The sequence below is a fragment of the Melanerpes formicivorus genome, unplaced genomic scaffold (assembly GCF_026170545.1).
Source record: "Melanerpes formicivorus ecotype bairdi unplaced genomic scaffold, bMelFor1.0.p_v2 SCAF_4, whole genome shotgun sequence".
Taxonomy (NCBI): Eukaryota; Metazoa; Chordata; class Aves; order Piciformes; family Picidae; genus Melanerpes; species Melanerpes formicivorus.
This window is the reverse complement of record NW_027142356.1, coordinates 12,082,823-12,103,405: the sequence shown is the minus strand read 5'-3', so window position 1 is coordinate 12,103,405 and position 20,583 is coordinate 12,082,823. Positions and strand designations below refer to the sequence as shown.

The 20,583-nt window shown below is 42.7% G+C and overlaps 1 protein-coding gene across 5 annotated transcripts in view; it reads right to left on the bottom strand.

The window, feature by feature from the left end:
- Positions 1–20,583, bottom strand: part of IRF2 (interferon regulatory factor 2) — a 46,167-nt gene that overhangs the window by 9,108 nt on the left and 16,476 nt on the right. For 3 of the 5 annotated variants that reach the window (XM_068136980.1, XM_068136982.1, XM_068136981.1), the window contains exons 2-7: positions 15,758–15,883; positions 14,728–14,835; positions 9,320–9,419; positions 8,549–8,725; positions 5,700–5,746; positions 2,301–2,412 (exon numbers count right to left, since the gene is read on the bottom strand). In XM_068136980.1, the coding sequence (XP_067993081.1) occupies positions 2,301–2,412; positions 5,700–5,746; positions 8,549–8,725; positions 9,320–9,419; positions 14,728–14,835; positions 15,758–15,763 (550 nt within the window). In that variant the 5' untranslated portion in view covers positions 15,764–15,883. The remainder of the gene's footprint in view (positions 1–2,300; positions 2,413–5,699; positions 5,747–8,548; positions 8,726–9,319; positions 9,420–14,727; positions 14,836–15,757; positions 15,884–20,583) is intronic. The other 2 variants (XM_068136983.1, XM_068136984.1) reach the window with 2 other exon arrangements.

Here is a 20,583-nt window from a genome sequence, read left to right as displayed (position 1 = left end):
TGTTTTTTCTGTCCCCATGATGGGAAACCATGGAGGCAATGAAAAGCAGTAGATCTTGAAACTCTTCTGTTAACTGCCCTAAGTAATCTAATTACTAATTTCAAAAAAGGCAAAAGACAGCATCTATTCCTGAGTGAACTATGAATGCACACGTATATACAAAGAATCCACTCCTGCCTTCTATCTCTAGACAAGACCAGAACACAATGTTTGGAAAAAATGACATTTTTTTCTCCCAGAGAAAAGCTGCCTGTCATTTTGCTTTGGGAAGTGTCAGGTAACTACTGGAAAACCCCCCAGACTTAGATATGTATTTTATCAAACAATTCCAGCATAAAGGGAATTAAACACATACTGGATAGTCCTCTTTTTAAAAGCTAAATCACTACAACTAGTGTAAGTTCATTTCAGGTATTCAATGTCCATTGTGTTTCACCTTTCCTCATTCTCAAGCAACCAGCTTTTTACTGAGTGGGGTGTGGGGAGAAGAGCACACATACAGAGTTTTTATCTGGGAGAATCAATATTGTGCAACTCTGTCAGGGTACGAGCAGGCCATAGGCACTGTTTTATCTGTGTCCTCAATACTGGACAAATTCTTACCCACCCTGAGAGATAACTTGCACAGCAAAAATTACTGCTCGCTTGGGCAATACACCACAACTTTCCCATGAGCTGCACATACAGCAGGAACACTGTAGGTGCTGTTTGTCTTTCCTCCCCTCCAGATGACTTCCTTCTTTTCTGCAGAACAGATCTATTTTAACCTTTTCCCCGTTTACATTAAAATCCTGCTTGCAGTGCTAAATAAGGACTTCTCTCTCCAGTCTGGATGAGCAACACACTTCACAAGCCATTAATTAAATAATGCTGGGTGACATTTATCCATCCATGCCCTGCTCTCCTACTCCTGAAAATAGACTGAGAGTCCAGAAAGAAAAAAAAAAAAAGAGAAAGTGCTTAAGATGGAAATTCAGTTCTGTTCCTCTGAACCTCTTGCTTGGTTTCCGTGACAGACCTTTGACTACTCATAGATGTTGATGTTACCACTATAGGTCCTATCCTCTAAATTACCGAGATCTAAGGTGCAACATGTTTTTATCTCACCATAAAATCAAGTAAGAGCTCAGGATACATTGTACTGCAGAAAACTGAGGTGTATGGAGCAAAATTACTTTTGCTGATACCAGAGGATTTGAGGCAACACCAGGTATGTTCCAAAGACTGCAGTTAATTGACCTCTGACTGACTTTAAGGCTGTAAAATAATGCAGAAGTGTATGAAGCTTCTTCCCCAGGACTGCATACTAGCCTTGGGGTGTTTCAGATTTGTTTGAGTCAATCAGTAAGTCAGAAGCATTAGCAGTACTACTGTGCTACTCCTTCAAGTTATAAAACCTTCTGTATTGCAGGAACAATGCTGATGTTCTAACACTCTCACAAAGCAACAGATGATTAAAATGAACTGCCATAAAGACAGGAAGACTACTCACAAACTCCTCAGCCACAGAAGTACTTGAGGGGAATGATTATACAAAGCCCTGTGACCTAAAGCAGGTATCAGAAATAGTAACTGCACATAATTTCTGCCATCTCTCCAAGCAGAAGACTAATATATCCTTCAAACACTTTTTCATCCAATATAAAAGTAGAATTCTAGACAAAATGGTATGTGGGTCACATTTCTAGGAGCCCTCACTGCAGTGACAGCCTCAGCCAAAAAACAGCTGTCAAAAACCAGCCCAATTATTCTACTGAGAACCAATTAGTCACATGCTGAGATGACAGCCAATTCCTAATGTACCAGTTTCTAAATGCAGTCTCTGCTGATCCTTGTTAGCTCAGTGACATTGGAACTAACTCTGCTACTGAGGTGCCAGTAAAATAAAGAAGTTCCTCCATTTCACCTGCAAGTTTACACTCCCGAATAAAACAGTATCCTACACAAACCTCTGCTTTGAGTAATGGGAAACTGCAGTTTAACTCCCAGGTGACACGAGCTGCAGTCTCCTCATAGTTGAAAATTACCCTGTGGAGTAAGCTTGTGTCAGAAAAGCCATCTGAACGTGTCAGTATGTGTTTTGCTCTCAGGAGAACTACCACACTGTCACAGCGTTGATTTCTTACTCTGCAAGGTGGTGAGGCTGGCCTGCAACCAGGACCTTGCTTGGACTAGTGAAAAATGGGTCAACCTAATTGCAACTGTGGCAGCAAAATGCTGATGAAGAGCTGAGTTTGGCAGTCAAAAGGGGTTTTTTTAAGTCAACTGTATGCTTTGCATATAAGAAAAGGAGTACTTACCTACAAAGTTCACTGTACTGTCAACTTCATTTTTTATACTGGAGGACAGGATATAGTCAGAAGTGACATCATTTAGCCCATTAATCCCAAAAGATGATTCAACTGGCTCTTGCTAGAATGAAAACAGTATATTTGGGTCAGGTTTGATTTATTTTAGGACTGGACTCAGTTCATCTCTTTGTTCTGAGACAGTAATAAATCATACTGCTTCTGCCTGCCATATACCCCCTGCTGTCTGCTAGGCACAGTCTTAGAACGAGTATTTTGGTTCTTAGAGAAGAAGCCAGAGTCTATTCCATTTCCAAATCTTCTTCTTTGAAATGAGAACTATTTTTAATTTTCCTTCAGAGAAAGGAAGCCTTCAGACAACAAGAAATCAGTGTGGTATTTACTACAAGAGATTAACATTTAGAAGTAACAAGGAAGAAGCACTGCTCTAAAACAGTACTCTATTTAATATTCACTCTCATTCCCTTTCAAGCACACTGTACCTCTCAGCACTCTGAAAGGAAGCTGTAGCTTCTGTACAGGAATAACTAAATTCTAGCCTTAATTTTCCTCTGTAGTGAGCCTGAAAGCAAACCAAAGTGTTTATACTAAATACAGTTTTTTAGTTCACATCATAAACATTATCACAGCGCAACAGCATCGGGAAAACACCAACTGTTCTACATAGACTGAGCTTTACACAAGAGGCACCTCTGTAGGTCTGGTAAAATTGAATTGGAATCTAAAAAACTCCCTTCAGAATAGACACCAAAAAGTTTAATTCCATAAACTCAAGAATTCTTTTAGAAGCTATAAACACATTTAAAGGATTACCCCCAGGTCCAAACTCTTCCCTAGTACTGGCTCCCTTACAGGATTATCAGTTACAAAGTCTAAAGTCTTCTCATTTTACTCTGGGCTGACCATGCCAGCCCTGCAATGGATGTACTACCTCACTTCAAGGGATGTTCTTACCTCACTACCAGAAGATAACAACAGAGAAGTGCAGAACTGCCAGATGGATCTGATGCCACACCATGATCATCTTCACTGCTCTAAAGCTTTTCGGCAAGGGCAGGGCAAAAGTGAGCCTCAAGATTCGTGGTCTCAGCCCTTCACAGTGCTAACCATATGAACTGTTATCATGGGGGCAGAAAACTGGGGACAGCATGACAGGTCTTTCCTGGATTGCACATGCTGTGATTGTGATCCACTCAAAAAAAGCTGTCATTTTGACACAAATCTGCACCCTCCCAGACATTAAGGAATGTAAACATGAACCCTGTCCCAAGGCCCCTCAGAAGGGTGCAAAGGTAGCATTAATGGCAATTAGGTCTTTGCACTGACACAGAGGTCAAAGACATGGAGAATCAGAAAAGATAAAATTAGCTACTACTGATCCATTGAGGATCCACAATGCACACTGGAGACCTGAGCTTCTAATGGGAACAGGGATTTGGTGAGGCCCAGGTCTCTCACAACCACAGGGCCAAGCAGTGAGCACCCAGAGCACACTGCTGAAGCTCAGCAAGGTCTGTCAGGGATCTTCCCCCAAGCAGTGGTTGCTCTGGGTGCCCACAGGGTCTGGCAGTGACAACAGAGAGCTCAATGCAAGACTCTTGCTATTCTGAGGTCTCATTGCAGATCTGCGCTCATATCCTCAGCTTCTCCCCCTGCTGACATCACCCTGTTGCAGTTCCCAGGCAGATTGTGGAGCAGACTCCCACTCATCTCCACTGAAGACAGGCTTTCAGAGTAACTGCAAGGTGTTCAATGCAGAACATGTAGCTTGCATCTCAGGAGTTCATATCATCAAGCAAAGCAATGATAAGCAGCTTTCAGTGCTCAGTAACATGCATTTGCATTAATTCATCCACCACCCTTCTCCTCTACTATAGCCACCAATTCAACAGTCAGTCTAACAGTAGCTGAGCATGGAAGGAGCATCTGTTTTAAAATCCAGCCATATCTGGAGGCCAGGCCACGTACACATTTGTCAGACTAAGGGGAAACAGACAGGAATAGTGTCTGGACCCAGCTGAAAGCCCACAAGGGGCTAAATGGCCATACCATAGTTGGTGGCTCGTTGTGGGTATCACTGGTAGAGGAATAGGCAGCTCAGCTCACTGCTCCTGTGTCACCTCTGCGGTTCTGGGCAAACAAGCTGGAGGCAAGCTCTCTCTCAAGCTGCAAGCACAGCCTAATCCCAGGTGTTAATGCCACATGTACTAATCTGCCAGGCATCACTGGGGCTCCCTCAGCAATGACAGTTTGTGAAACTACCTATTACAATGGAGCAGACAAGATTATTCAGGCACCACCACAGCTCTCCAGGCAGTTAATACTTTAACTAAAAGATTATGGAGGAGAGGAATGGCAAAGTGGTGAAGCATTTGACAAGCATCATAAGTTGCTCTGCTCTGACCAAAGTTTACTGCCTTCCTCTGAACACAGGCTACCATCAGAGTCATGTTACGATAAGTACACACACCTGCGTGATCCAGGTAGAATGGCTGCAAAGTGACTCCTTTAAGACAATTTAAAACTCACAGTATTCTGACATGTAACTCCACAAGTCACAATCACTGGGACAGCATCTGCCTTCCAAACTAGATTTCAGTGGAAGAGTTTTCCCAGACTTCCATGTTTACCTGGCCAGCAGGTGCAGAATTTCTGCCTAGGCATGAGTGGCACAGACCTTCACAAGCAGGCAGCAGGGGGCCAGGCTGCCCTTCTGCTGCAGACATGGCTGCTATGTGCAACCATGAGAGCCTGAAACCTTTGTGGTTTGCTTTTAAAAAACAGGGCAGGCAGACCAAAGGCTGCCTGTGTATAATACTGACCATCTCATAAAGGTTCCCAACAGAGGTGTGAAAGCTAGGGAACACCATGCTTAGTAGGGAAAATTAACATCAAACTGAGCAGGAATCTCAGGCAGTGACTGAGGAACTTCACAAGCAAGGCCTTCTAACTGACAAAACATAAGCAGAAGGTGTAGCTCTGACAGAACTTCTCCCTCTTGCCCATATAAAAGTGAATTTCCAATGCCTGACACACAGAATTAACTGTTCCAAAAGGTAGCTCTATTGTTCAGAAACATTCCTTCCATAATTACTGTATTTCTACTTACACAGACAAACAAATGGCAAATGCATTGCCAAGGCTGCCAGTTTTCCATCCTCCAGGCACTGTAACACAAAGGCTGTGCCAACTGATGACATCAGTCATGGTTCTAACAGCCTTCACATTTATAAACCCCCCCCAAACATCCCATGTAACTGTAGCTACTTAACCAAACCACAGCCATGGGAGGTCTGCAAATATCCACCACAATATTCTACTGAGGCTGTTAAAAAAGCATGCAACAGACTGTTTTTACAAGCTCTCCCCCTATAAACAGCTACTTCTTACCTTAATTTGTTTGAATTTGTCATCTTTCTCAGGCTTTGTTTTTTTTCCTGCAACAACAGAAGGAAGATTTCTTTCAATCCTGTGTGCCATGAGCTATTGCTCACACTTTCTATATGCACCAACAAATAGCCCCAAAATGGGCCTCAAAATGGCAGCACCTCGTAGGAAATGGAAAGCACATTTGACTTTTGTTTAAACCCCTATTAAGACCTGGGCAGTTAAAAATTCACCTCAAACACTCTGGTTTTGTGTTTTGTTTTTAAAGGGCCACAAAAAGAACCACAATGGGACCAAGGGAAGCAATTGCAGTAAAACAAACAAACAAAAAAAAAAAAAACAAACCCACCAAGGTGAAAAAGATGGAAGTGACAAATTAAGCAAACTAAGGCCTAAGGAAGGAAACTAAGGAAGGAAACATAAGGAACTAAGGAAGAAAAATACTCTTCAAGGGGGAAAAAAAGGAAAATCAAACTATCTCATTGCATTTGTGACGCTCTCACTGCAACTGTAGGAAAGGGGAGATTACTCATTGATTTAACGTGGAATGAGATCACAATAAACTTCCAAAAGTATTTTGTTAATATTTGCAACTTGAGAGGGGGTAAATACGTATTGCAATTCATGCACTAGTGATTTATGCCATCATGCTGAACTTGAGAATACAAAAAAACCACATGGCATATAACCCTCAGAAAATGTCATGTGCCTTGGCAGACCCCAGTGTGGATACCTCTGTTTTCACCTGACAAGACTTTGATGTGGAAGCTCAGACTTGCTGGTGCAAGCTCAGCTCTAACACACTGTTTGCACAGATGTGTCCCAGCAATTTCTCCCATCTCTACTACAAGATAGCACTGAGAATTAGAAATACTTGCAGCCAAAGTCTTTCGCTCTCACTCACACAAAACTTTAGCCACATGCCACATAGAAAGGGCATGTCAGAATATATACAAGGCTCAAAATATGTCAGTTTTATAGTAACTGGATTTGCTGCAGAATCCTCTCTTGCTATAGCCTCCACTCCAGAATCTCAGCTTTTGTGGTGAACTTTTCTAGCTCTTGCAGTTATCAGAGGAATCTACTGCAATGTGACAGGTTATGGTTCAGAGAAGTGTGTCTGAACACACAAAATACATCACTGACAAGAGACAAAACAGCTTCAAAGCAAATGCTGTACCTTTGGCAGATGGATCTCCCTTTCCTAGTATGATTCTGCCCTAAAACTCCCAAGGTTCATAATTTGCACATTGACCTTTGTGGGGTAACTGCATAGATTACCATGGGGCGGGAATGGAAGTTAGGCTAATGAGCTTCAGGATCAAGGTAATTTACAACCAAGAGTGCTTATGCTAAATGATGATCTGTGGAGCTGGCCTGCCAGGCAGTTGAAATAGGGAGTCTCATGAAAGTAAGACAGCCCCATTTTGGCTAAAACTGACAAAGCAAGGCTAAAACAACGTAAACACCCAACTCCAAACCAGATTTTGAAGGCTAGAGAGCCTGAGTGCAGACATGGCAGGATCATCTCTTGGGACAGCAGTACCAGTGCCAACAGTGGCAACTGGTAGGAAAAGACTGCAGATTTATCAGAGACAAGAAGTCAGCAGGCTGTTCCTCCTGTTTCTGCACCCAAGACAGGGACACATTTCTAAGAAAGAACTGCACCTTCAACACACAGCTTAACTTTTGCTGCATTACTACTATATACTGAAGCGATTGCAAAGGTTTGAGTCCCTGACTCTCTTGGATGTTACCTGGGATTTTTTAACTTGAGCTCAATCACTCGCAGCCAGTGCATTTATCACCAGCAATCCTGAATCTGTTGTATCTGTTGCTTTTATAAATTAAACCTTTTAATTATTTTCACTTTTGGAATTATTTCAGTGCCAGTCCTTATTGGGGCACTGAAAGTGAATGTGGTCAAACAGTTCCAGTAAGAGTCCTGGACTCTGAGACAGGCAGACATGGGGATCTTATGACAACCTGAAACTGAAGTTGTGCCTTTGACTTCTAAATTTAAGAAAACAGCAAACTGAGCTACAGGTGAACTAACTGGATTGTAGAGGAACACCATGCATTTCATTTGCAGGTTTTCTTTATGTCCAAAAATTCTAGACACCAGAGGATACTAAAGGACTAAGGAAGTCATCATTCTACTTCATAAACCAGTAATGTAGCCATAAGGAAGCAAATGAGCCATAACAAAGCAAGTATTTCTACACTGTAAGAAACCAAATACCCATGAGATTACCTGGTGGTTAGGTCTTCTCCTGGCAGGTGGGAGACCTAACCCCTAAATTTGGGGATTCAAACACAGTTTTCCATTTCACCATTATCATGCTGTGGGGTCTGTTTTTTCAAGGCCTAGTATAGCTACTAAAAAAGTAGTTTCACGGTACAGTGTTCTAAGTAGAAGGTGTACTGCTCCCACTCAGCTCAAGAGAGCACCAGTTTATTCCTACCCACGCTCTTAAAAGAGGTTACCAACATGTCTGCCATTGACTCATTTTGAATGAGTCCTATAGACTTAAATGTACTGGTTTATTATCCCTCTGATAATCTTGCTTGACTGAAGGTGATCTGGGACTAACATCTGACAGTACCTCTTTAACATAACTAACACAATTTAACCTGCCACCAGCTTGGGGATATTACACCTCACTGATTCTCTCTCCAAACAGCTTGTTCTCTTAACTGAACAAAGTCGATTTTTCATATAGCTGCTCCTAAGCTCTAGAGAACATCTCAACAAAACACTGAGCTGCACAGCAGAAGTAGAACTGGCATATTTTATGGTCCCCAAAATAAAAATGCCCTCAGCACTGTTTTCCACAAGGTTTCCCTTTTACCTTTTTTGGAAGGTCTTTCAGATAACGGCAGCATCCGGTACACCCTGAAGGCATTGTTTCCTTTCTTTATACTTTTGTCCTTCACTTCTTCTATGTCAGGCAGGGAGTTCATAGCACAACGGAAGTTTGCCTTCCATGTCTTTGGATCAGGTTTATCTACTCCTGACTGGTATTTTCCTAAGGGGAAAAAAAAAGGAGGGAAAAAAAAAAGTCAGGCACAGATGATGTGCAACTGAAAACCTAAGGTGAATTAATAACAGTGTAGGCTAACTGCAAGGTATCAGCCTATCAAGCATTCAAACAATAGCTGAGCTTGCAAGACAGTGTTGTGATCTCATTCCCATGCACATTTCTAGAACACATGATGAACAGTTTCTGCTTAAGAAAGACCCAGGGCACTGCAGATCAGATGGGAGTCCACAACAATGTGGGAAAGCTTGCACAGCATTTACTTTTATTATGTCTGGCTCAAATCCATAGAAAAGCAAAAAAAGCCTAAGGGCCCAGGTCTACAAAGTGCTGAGTACGCTCTACTCCTGACAATTCTGAACCCAATCTTGTTAGCATTTAAATTAAGTTGTACTGTGTTCCTCAATGCAAATGAGTTATGGCGCTACAGTAAAGCTGGAGAGTATCTCAGGCCTTGAAAAAAAAAATCAGCCTCTCACAAAGCGACAAAGTTAGATTCCCTCTGTGTTAGCAAAAGCAGACAAGAACTTTAAAAGGAAAAACAACATGAAAATTTGTCCTGTTGGAAGACAGTTCCAATACCTGTGTGAATTGCCCAGTTTCTAAATAAGGGAGCATCTTTTTCAACATCCCAACCATGTCTTGCAGCATGCATCCAGGGAATCTGAAAAATCTTCTTCTCCTGGAATGGAAAACAAACAGGAAATGCCAACACTGACAGACTTGAAGAATCTTCTGATGACTTTAAGACACTCATCTAAACGCACAGTTCCAGCGTCTACAAGTGTTTTGCTTCCTTCTAACCCAGGCGCTGCCATCACTGAACAAAACAACAAAATAGCCACTAACATCACAGAGCAGAATATAGCTCTAAGTATAAGAAATAGTCAGAAGTCCCTTCAGAGACAATGAGCCTGGCAGCTTTCCAGCTGTTGGGGAAAACATGCAGTGTGGCACATTTCTAAACATTCAAACAAAGGCTAGTTTTGGCAGCACAGACACTTTTATGATTGAAAAAATAAGGCACAAAACTAAACAACCGTAAGAATGGAGTCGCTTCAAGTTATTCAGAATTCAGTCTGTAAAATACAGCACAGCAGAGGAAAGGGATGTCCCAAATCCATATGCCAAGCAAATGGGCATGTGACTGCATCAAATGAAGACATCTCTCCAGTGGGGATAAAAACACAAGACATTCATGTGAAGGGGGTGACACTGAAAGACAGTTGGAATGTATTTTAGTTTAGCAACTTCAGGATAAAGAGAAGTGCATTTAAAGCAATCCAAAGGAAGGCTTTTTAATTAGTTTTTAAACACAACATGTAGTTAAACCATGTGTATGGCACGGTGAAGTATAAACTGATTTCCAAAAGAATCAGAAAAGCTTGGGGAATATAGCACACAGGTGACTATTGAAGATATTATTGGGATGTGGCTCCAGTTCTAGGAACCCAATCACTTTCAGAGCTTGAACAGCAAGTTTCCTATACTTCTTCCACAAGCACTTAGCACACAGAATACCAAGCTAGATGGATGCTGGGTAGGATATACTTTTGTCATACAACATGAGAAAAAATTCCTTTGTGCTGATGGACAGGGTTGCTTCAGAACTCTTTACATTCATTGCTGCAAAGCCATGCACAAGGATTTTGTTCCACAACATTTGTTTTTAATCCCTTATTAGGAGAAATACATCTTATCTGACTTCACATGCAGACATCTTGTGCTATATCCACTACTACAGGTTTAGATCCACTTCTCAGTCTGTGAAGAGAAAAGCACTTCCAGGGCAAAATGCACTCTTCAGTAGGCCATCTGAGCTATGCCAAGTGAACTGAACCCAAAAGGACCCTCTACGGACTACAAATAACACTAGACAGGCAGCTCTCATTTCAAGGACTGCATTGTAGATGTCTGTTGTTGGGTGAAATGAATCCTCTGCCCTTTCCCCTTCCTCCAACAACCACTTTTCTTCCTTGTCTGCTGGTTAATATTTCACTAATGTCAAGGTTTATTTCCCTTCCTTTCCATGTGATCTTTTCTTTTTTGAGCCTGTCTTTTGTGTTGTCCTTTAACTCTTGTCTTCAATCCTTTCTCTCATTTGCATTCCCTTGTTCAGAACTGCATTCTTCCCTTCTCACTTCGCTTAATTTTCTCTTTAATTTGGTGAAAGAACAGATTTAACACATTCCTCATCCCCTTTCAAGCCCTCACACTCTCATTCTTCCTCTTAATCTATTCCCATTACTTCTCTCACATGCCTTTTGCCTCCATACTTTTCTCCCCTCTATATAGTTAAATCATCCTACAGAGTTGCTCTGTCTTTCCCAAAGCAGAGGCTGTCTAAAGAGAGCTTCAACTCCACTACCTTGTGATCCTCAGCACTACTGTATTCATCAAAGTTAGAAAAAGCCTCTTTGCCTTTACTCTCCCATAGACTACAATGGCCACAGGAAAAAAAACATATTTCCACAGAAGGCAATTTCTATCAGCAAGAACTCTAACGATTGATCAGATTTAAAAGTCCTCTTATGCTTGGTGACGGGGAGAGGTTTGAACAATGCTATACAAAGCTACAGAGGTTATACCATGGACTTCATATTCCATATGAAAATTCCAGGTCTATAGGAACTAGCAGATCAAACAAGACTCAAAATATAGCATCCTGCCATCATCAATTCATTGCTTCAAAGGAAGGTCAGGACACTCAAAAGCAGTCTAAGTGTTCATTACAGTGTTTCTATCTGTTACAGGAAGTTCTTCCCAACCCTGTATGTCTCAAAGCACAGACTTACAGAAAATGTAAATATAAATGAAAAAAATCATAGAATCCACATGTATTACAATAGATATATCATTTTACACACCTATATAGAAACTACAGAGTCTCTCATCAAATATCAAATACCTAATCTCTGAAATCCTGCAAGACTGCTGATTGCAGTAACACCATGTGGTTGTGTGTTCTGCTCTTGCTTACATAGATGCTTTTTATCTAAATACTGATTTTTTTTACTTCACACATTACCAAACATTTACCTTCTTCACCTGATGCCTCCTAATAATGACCTTAACAGGAAAAGGCTCATCAGTGCTTTCTCTTAGACTTGAAAGAGCATGTGTTGTCTGGTACAGCATTCCACCACTGGATGCTTGTGAGGCAGTCTCGTGTTTCTATTAAAAAATTAGCCTCACCTCAAGTGAAAAGCACAACCCACAAAATGCAACAGGAATTGCTGCCAACTCCAATGGGGATAGCAAAAGGGAAAAGGTGTCACACACTCTCAGAAATAGGTGGGAAGAGGAAAATAGTATCAGATGCTTGCAGCCACAGCACTGCAGAATGCTCCAAGCAGGTGAACGAGCACAAGATCACATTCTACCGAGAAAGTCACAGGACAAATTTTAAATAGCAGTATCCGTCTGGAGGTTAATACTCCAAGCACCCATCAAAGCAGCAGGTTGCCTCTCGACTCCTGTTACAGCTACTCTGAATGTTTCCATTGTGATTTCCTTTTCCAGATCTATGAGGGACACTGACCTCACATTACTCCCCTCCTCACACCACCTCTGCCCTCTAATGAACTACATCACTGCCTTCACACCTCCCAGTTTTGTCTCTCTGGGAAGATAAATTCCCTTCCTCCCTTACAGCATTCAATCATTTTCACCACAGGAATTTATTTTTTAAGCTCTGTAGAGAGGAGTCTCTTCTAGAGAACACAAAGCAGGAGGTATAATGCAATCAACTGACAGTAGGGGAAGGAATTAGATAAGCCAGCTGTACCTGATTTGTCATTTTTAAATGACAGAGGTTTTAATCTTTCCTCAGAAAGGAAAAATTCCCCAAGAAGAGAAAGTAAATCCAAACCCAGAATGGTAATAGTTTCTTCAGTATTTAAATATTACTTCCTTAAAAACTGTGTACACAAGTGGCCTTCTCTTGCTAATTTAACCCACTTTCTTTTCTGTCCTGTGAACTGCCTTTTCTTTGTCAAACTGACTAAAATCCCCAAATCCTACATCCTCCAGAGTTGAGTCTGTGGGTACAGAAAGGGCTGTGATACACATGACACTGTATCATTGATTCCACCCATGCATGGCTTTGTTTATGGTCAGGCTTTACAGCAAAAATAGAAATATTTTTGGTTCAGTGATTCACTGTTGGAATAAATGTTTAAACATTTTTAAACAAAAACGCTCCCAAGTACAATTAGTTTGTTGAGCACAACAGAGGCAACACAGAATGATGCCAAATCAGAGTTTAATAAACTTTAAGGCAGGCCACATAGCCTGGTATCCACTTTCTGGCAGGAGCCATAGCTTTGTTTGGGGGGGGGGGGGAGGGAAGATGAAAATATTTATGAGACAAGCCTTGGTCAATATAGAACATGCTAACTAAGCATAAAGTCTCCCACCAGCTCTTACACACAATTTATGCCAGATGCACAAGGCAGAAAGTGCTGTTAATGGCACCATCAGAGGGCTGCAAACATTAAACAGCACGACACGCCTTGCAAACTGCCTTTATGGGCTGGTGGGCTGAACTTGGAAGAATGAAGCTGTTAGCACAGTGACAGCATTCTCACACTGCAGAGCAAAGGCGGCAAGCACATTCCTGAGGTGTACCAAAGAATGCTATGTGAACATAACCTACAGATGACAACGCTGTATTAATGCTTAAATCTGAAAGAGTGTGCCCTACTAAATGCAGGGAAATTGTTTCAGGATTGGGCAGGAATTCCCAGCAAAGGGCAACAGAGATAGACTGTCAGCAGGAAAGAGCTGACACCAAAGTAGAGATACTCAATGAGAAGAATCTGAAAATGGGACTCACATTACAAAGACAACAGCAAAAACCTGGTCTCCTCCTCCTCTTCAGCTGCGACCCCATTATGCAAGAACAAAGATCTACTCAAATTCACAAGGCAGCTAACTAGGGAATGGATAAAGTAATATTTATTTACCCTGCCACAGCATGTGAGACTCAGTGATGCAGGAAGTTCCTGAGAAACAAAATTTGTAGCTGAAATTTAAAGGGCTCCTGATAATTTTACACTCATGAGCATTTATAGCTTTGAAAACTAAAGAAAAGAAAAAGAAAAAAAAAAGTAGTAATCTGACTGCCACTCTTCAGCTCTAGAAATGAACACCACAGCAACTACTCCAAGGAGAACACCTGACTAATTGGGTTACTGTCTTAACCAGAGTGGCAGCTCCTATGTTTCTGCACCTGATTGGCTGCATATCTACCCCTTTTGATACTAAAGAAATCTCTGTAGCCAAAACTGCTTCATGCTTTTCAGTGTGGTGAATTACTTTCCTGCACACTGCAGAATGCATATAGTATTTCCAGGGTTTATTGCTGTTCAAAGTCTCAAATACACTCCTTGGTTTTATTGAGCCAATCAAAAATCTTTCAAATTGGGCACAGACATTTTGGAGGCCACACTGGTGTCTAGAGCTCCCAGTGAGAGCTCAGCACCAGGAATATTATGTTTGGTTCTGACAAGGAAAATTACCATGTTTTCTCCCAGGTTGAGAAGTTTCAGAGAATTCACCAAGTCTGAAACTGGAGATCATTGATTCAACCCAGAGTCTGACACAGAATATAGCCTTCCACCTCAGGAAAGCATTCTGTTCACATCCCTGTGACGCTACTTGGTGAGCTACCTGCTGCCAGCTTAAAAAAAAGTACTAGCTGAGTCTTCAGAAATGCTTGCTCCAACAACAAAGAGTTGGAAAATGCTTTCAAAGGAGTCACAAATCTACCAGGTTAAAGCAGGGTGCCTCAGATCTGGCAGGCAAGTCTGGAGGAACAGGTTGAGCAGGAAGCATTCAGCTTTGCCCCTCCTCCTCATGCCACCCCTTTGAAAACCAGGAATGAGCTGATTTACCTATCCAAACCTCAGGCACTACTGTGAAGTCCCTCTTCAGCACACGTACACACATGTGCACGCACACACACACACACACACACACACCCTTACCTTATTTAGCCATTTTAGCCCTGGTATCCTGTTAGAGTTGATTTGCTCTTCCAGCCAGGGGCGCATCCGCATCCTTTCGACAGGCATTGTCACCCACCTGGGAAGAAGCTACAGGGAACAAGGGACAAGATTACTGATTTTCCAGGCAGAAGTCCCAGGCAGCTCCCCCATCTCAGCACACTACAGACATACTAAAGCTCTGCAAGCATTGATTAATTATAAATACAATAGTGACTTTGGATCTGTGCAGAAGCCCCACCTAAGAGCAATTGAGATGATAAAGCCTTTTCTATAGCAGACTCTCTGGTGCACCTGGATTAGGAGAACTTTCACCTGAAGAAGAGACATTATGTTGGCAAAAGCTTGTCTGCTGACACAGGCAGCCACAAAGAAAAACAGTTACTCTCCTGAAGAGACCTCTTTTTGGCCTACATATCTGCATTTGCACAAGACCATTTTTCCCAAGAAAAAAGATGGAACGAGAAGAATTCACATTCAAGAGGCATCACTGTACTAGCTAAAATGCCAATGACAGCACTTTGGAACAGCTGCTTCTGTCCCATAAACTTTACTAAAATTTATGAACATAAAACATTTTACATGAGAGCAGTTTATCAGACCACTTTGGTTCTGGCTGAGCAGTTTGATGTCCCTGCTCCAGCTTTCTCTGATCAACTCAGTCACTGATTTTTACCTGCTAATTTACATTTCAATATTGACTAGCTAGGAAGTGAGAGCTTTAAAGCCTCCTCAACTAACCACCACATTATTCACTTAAGAGTCAAACTGACTTCTTTTTTTAACCCTCTCTCTCTTTGTCTCACATGACCCTGATGCCACTTCCCTGTTTAGAGCTGTAAATTATTGACATAAGAGTCCAAAGTCTTGAACTTAAGGCAGATAATTTTAAAAACATTAACCTATCTCAGGCACTGCTCTGAAAATGCCAACTGGCACTAGATGAAGATGAAAGCACCACATTGAACTCCTGTTAAGCAGCCTGCAACCCTTTATTTCCATGTTCAAGTACTTGCATTTAGGCTGCTGCTTCTCTCCCCCTCTGCACTGGGCTCAACTCCTTCCTTTCGTCTTTGTTCTTCACATCTGTGTTCTCTGCATCATTCTTAACTTCTCTGCTATTCTTGTCACCTTTGATCTTAAGAAAAGAAAAAAGAGAAACAAAATGAGTGGGCCACAGATTTGAAAGCACACAGCAATGACACAAATGTAAATGGGTTTGTTCTTGCTTCCTATGGGAGTACAGGCATCAGACAGACTAACAATTAGGCAGTACCAAGCCCACACCCAGCACAAGAGGAAGAAAAATGTTCAAAGTTTCCTCTCATTGCTCTGAGGACATGTATTTCCTGAAACTAATAAGGAATTAAAACCTGAGTACAACAATAAGGCTCTTTGATGTGTTCAGAGAATTTACCAGCAGCCATGCTCACACTAATCTCTTAGCAAACACACTGGCGTTTTCTCTAATACCGTGTGGAGCTGGTCACTCCAGCTTCAGCCAGAGCCTTTCCTACTGATGACAAAGGTCTACACGAGCTCAGAAAACAGTTGCAACTCCTCTTCTCTCCTTCATGTTCACATTAGACACCAAGAAACAGCCGACCTCAGAATGTGACAGCAGTTGAGCCCTTGTGCAAATCCCCTCTCTCTGCAAGAAAGCAGCTCTTTTCTGCAGTTTTTTCAGCCCTGGGAATGGCGGTGAGTAGCTGGCCATGCTGCTGCAGCCCCCTCCACTTGGCACCAAGTACCCTCATGAAGTCACAGTGTGGGTACAGGAGATCTTCCCCTAATATATTTTGGGTTGAAGCTGAAAAATGGACATGGCAACGTACTGAAAACATGAGCAGATTTTCATTTGTCTAGCAAGGAGGAAACAAGTAGATGCAATGATCATCTAAGATGCATCTCCTTGTAAGATATCTTTAAGTATGCATACAGTTCCAGACAATTCCTGAGAACTCTGTGCATCATCTTCAGAATTCTATGTATCAGCACTCCCATTCAGCAGTAAGACTCATCCTCTGGGTAATGAGCCCCTAAGACAAATTTCAAGCCCATTTGAATGAACAAATCAGAAGGCAGAAAAGTCATCTTGAAGGCAGCAGCAATGAATCCCACATGGAACAAGCAAACAGAAGCTGACTTTGTGCAGAAGCAACGTGTTTCCAGGAGACCAATAAAGCTGTCAACACTGCTACAACAAAGAAGCTGGGCTTGGGCAAAACAGTACAGTTGAGCCAGTCTTTTCTTCCCTCCCATGTCCCCAGGGACTTCTCCAGCTGCCCCTCCACAGATGTTGCAGTGCTCATCTCTTTCAGTACCCTGGGATTCCTTCAGGATCAGCACCTGCAGCTGCCAGCACACACCTTCATATCCATCATCAACACTATGGCAAATGAATCCAAGGTAATCAGAAAAGAGCTTTGGCTTTCAAGGAGGGAGAAGTGCCTCCCAAGATGTGTTTATATGAAAGTAAAACCAAACCCAGCTAAAAATAACCTGCAAAGATGTCTAGCTGGAGTCAATGATGGGCATCTTCTGGGCAATTTCTTTCACAGAGGGGCAAGCACACTATGTTTCTGCTCATCAAAATACAACCTTGCTCTTCTGAGAGCACATGCTGCCAAAAATAAAGCCTGATGTCTTCAGAAGAAGACATATCTGCCTCAGGACAGCACTAACCACAATGGTTCTGAAATGTAGTGTCTTTTTTTGGCAATTGTATGCCAACAACATCCTTGTGATGAAAATACCAAGTCAACTCTACTGAACAATTGCCCACAAGAAATGAAGGTGCCACAAGCCAACCTCATGAGGTTCAACAAGAGCAAGTGCAGGGTCCTGCATCTGGGTCAAGGCAATCCCAGGCACAAATACAGGCTCGGCAGTAACTGGCTGGAAAGCAGCCCTGAGGAGAGAGACTTGGGGGTGCTGGTGGACAAAAAGCTCAACATGAGCTCTCAATGTGCACTTGCAGCCTGCAAAGCCAATCAGATTCTGGGCTGCATCAAGAGAAGTGTGGCCAGCAGGTCAAGGGAGGTGATCCTCCCCCTCTACTCAGCTTTGGTGAGACCCCACCCAGAGTACTGTGTCCAGTTCTGGAGCCCCTATTACAAGAGGGATGTGGAGGTGCTGGAATGTGTCCAGAGAAAGGCCAGGAGGATGATCAGAGGGCTGGAGCACCTCTCCTATGAGGACAGACTGAAGGAGTTGGGGCTGTTCAGTCTGCAGAAGAGAAGGCTCTGAGGTGACCTAATTGTGGCCTTCCAGTATCTGAAGGGGGCCTACAGGAAGGCTGGGGAAGGACTTCTCAGGATCTCAGGTAGTGATAGGACTAGGGGGAATTGAATGAAGCTGAAGGTGGGGAGATTCAGGCTGGACATGAGGAGCAAGTTCTACACTGTGAGAGTGGTGAAGCCCTGGAATGGGTTGTTCAGGGAGGTGGTTGAGGCCCCATCCCTGGAAGGTGTTTAAGCCCAGGCTGGATGAGGCTCTGGCCAGGCTGATCTAGTGTGGGGTGTCCCTGCCCATGGCAGGGGGGTTGGAACTAGGTGATCCTTGTGGTCCTTTCCAACCCTGAATGATACTATGATACTATGCTCTCCCCTCCAGAAAGGTCAAATACATGATTTATTTATACAGAAAGAAACATCACCTTCTGCAGTAGCTTCTGTTGCTTCCTAAGTGGGGCTAATGGGTGCACTTCAGAGTTTTATTCAGATGGCTTCAGGTGGGAGAATTTGCAGTCCCTCGATCAGTGAGCAGCAGGACAATCACCTTCTGCCAGGTGATTGTCTGCTAAGAGTCATTCAAGTTTGTAAAGACTTTTAAAATCCTCCAAAATGGGCAGCAAAGACATGCAAAGTTTCAGGGGCCACCATCTATCATAACCTTCACCCTCCATCAGAATACATAAATTATGAAACAAACCTACAAAGCCACAAACTAAGGTGAGCCATACAAAACACCAGGTATGCCAAGTTCCTTCACTCCAACCTCTCTCCAGTGTTTACACAGCAGAAATGAAAATGCAGAAAACAGCCAATTCTTTCAAAGAGAACAAAGCATCAGCATAGAGAATCTGAAGCAGGCTGTAAAACTAGGAGCACCTATGCACCTATCTGCCATTCCTGGTTAATGTTAACATTGCACTTCTTCTGCACACTTACACATAGAAGCAGCTATGTGCAGTTGTCTATACTTTTTGTATCAGGATATGTGGACCTCTAACAGTTATTTTCAGAGCTGCCAATACATCCAGTTCCCACCAACTTCACCATGACCATGAACTCCTGAGCCATAGGTACCCATCTGCTGGCCTAACCAAACCTCTTAAAATGCCTGTTTACCTTTGTCAGCCTGAACACTCACACTTGAGATAACCCAGAGAAAAATGGCCTAATGCCTGCTGTGGGTCACTTTGCACTACCTTCCTCCATACTGGAGACTTGGTGGATGGAGGCAGCCAGGGGAGAGGAGCAGAACCTGCCTGGGCTGCAGGGGAAAGCTGCGGCTCCATCAGTGGCAAAGGGGCACCTGGCACTCCATCAGTTTCACCCTTTAGTCCCATCCAAATTTTGTTCCATTCCAACACTACTCTGCATAGGCAGCTTTGTGAAGAAGACCAACCATGGAACTCAGCAGGCTCACAAGCAATGACTCTTTCTGTAAGGCTTTTTTTGCTTCTGTTTGAACCCAGATCACAGCTCTGATCCTGCTCAAAGGCACGTGGGACAGCATAACCAAGAGGAGAAGCACTCCATCATGGGAGTGGGAAGGAGCAGCTGGGGAGGACAGAGAGGACCCCCTTAATCCAAAACCACTAATGAAGGTCCTGTGCTTTTAGACCACAGCTTCAAACTTGGGACAGTACTAACCCTCTGCATCTCTTTGGGGTAAGCTCAGGAAAATGCTTAGCACTCCTGGAGACTTATGTTGGAGTCAAACTTTCTGGCATAGCGTTCATGATAACTTCTGTTCATTTTTTTCTTGTGGTTTGTCACTGTGACAGGGTGGGGGGAAGGGAAGAATAATGACTAAGAAACACAGTCAACTGCTAATGCAGATGGGACCTAAGAAAGCATTTTTGTCCCCTACAAGAAAAGAGGAGCTCATTTAGACATTGAAGTAGGACTGCCTGCTGGGAATTCATGTTATGAACAGTTGCCATTCTTAACAAAACAATCCATCTTCAAGAACCACAATTTTTAACCATGCTTCCTACAAGTGTATTAAGGTTGGTAGCACCATGAATATCATTTCCCTTTTCTCACTCCATTTTTATCATCTGCCGCCTTCTTAAAGGGGTCTGTAGTCAGGGGTCATTCTGTTTTTGATGGTGGGGATCAACAACATTAAGGCATCAATAAAATTACTCCCAAATAAGTGCTGAGCTTGTGAGACACTAACTCTGACTCAATAGCACTTCTCTTGAGAGGGAGGCCACCGGGAGCATGGCCCATAGATGAGCTGATGCCAGCTGACAGAGGGATTATGTTGATGGTTTTTGAAGCCTTATTTACTGCACTCTTCATTCTAGTCCTACAGTCAGTTCAACCTTCTTTTTTTTTTTTTTTCCAACTAGATACTGAAAAACATGGTGGAGGCTACCCCTGACAAGCTATAAACTGTTCCATTCCTCTAGACACGACTTGGAGAAAGAATGCTGTAAAACGCAGCCAGTACATGAGCTGCTGAAACCAGGGCCAGCATAACCCTAAAGTTAGGAATACACAGACCAGGAAGAAGCCAGTCAAGAACACTGCTCCTACTACTACACATTACACTTGAAAAGAAGCTTCCTACAAGGAAATTACACCAACAGCCTGGAGTGAA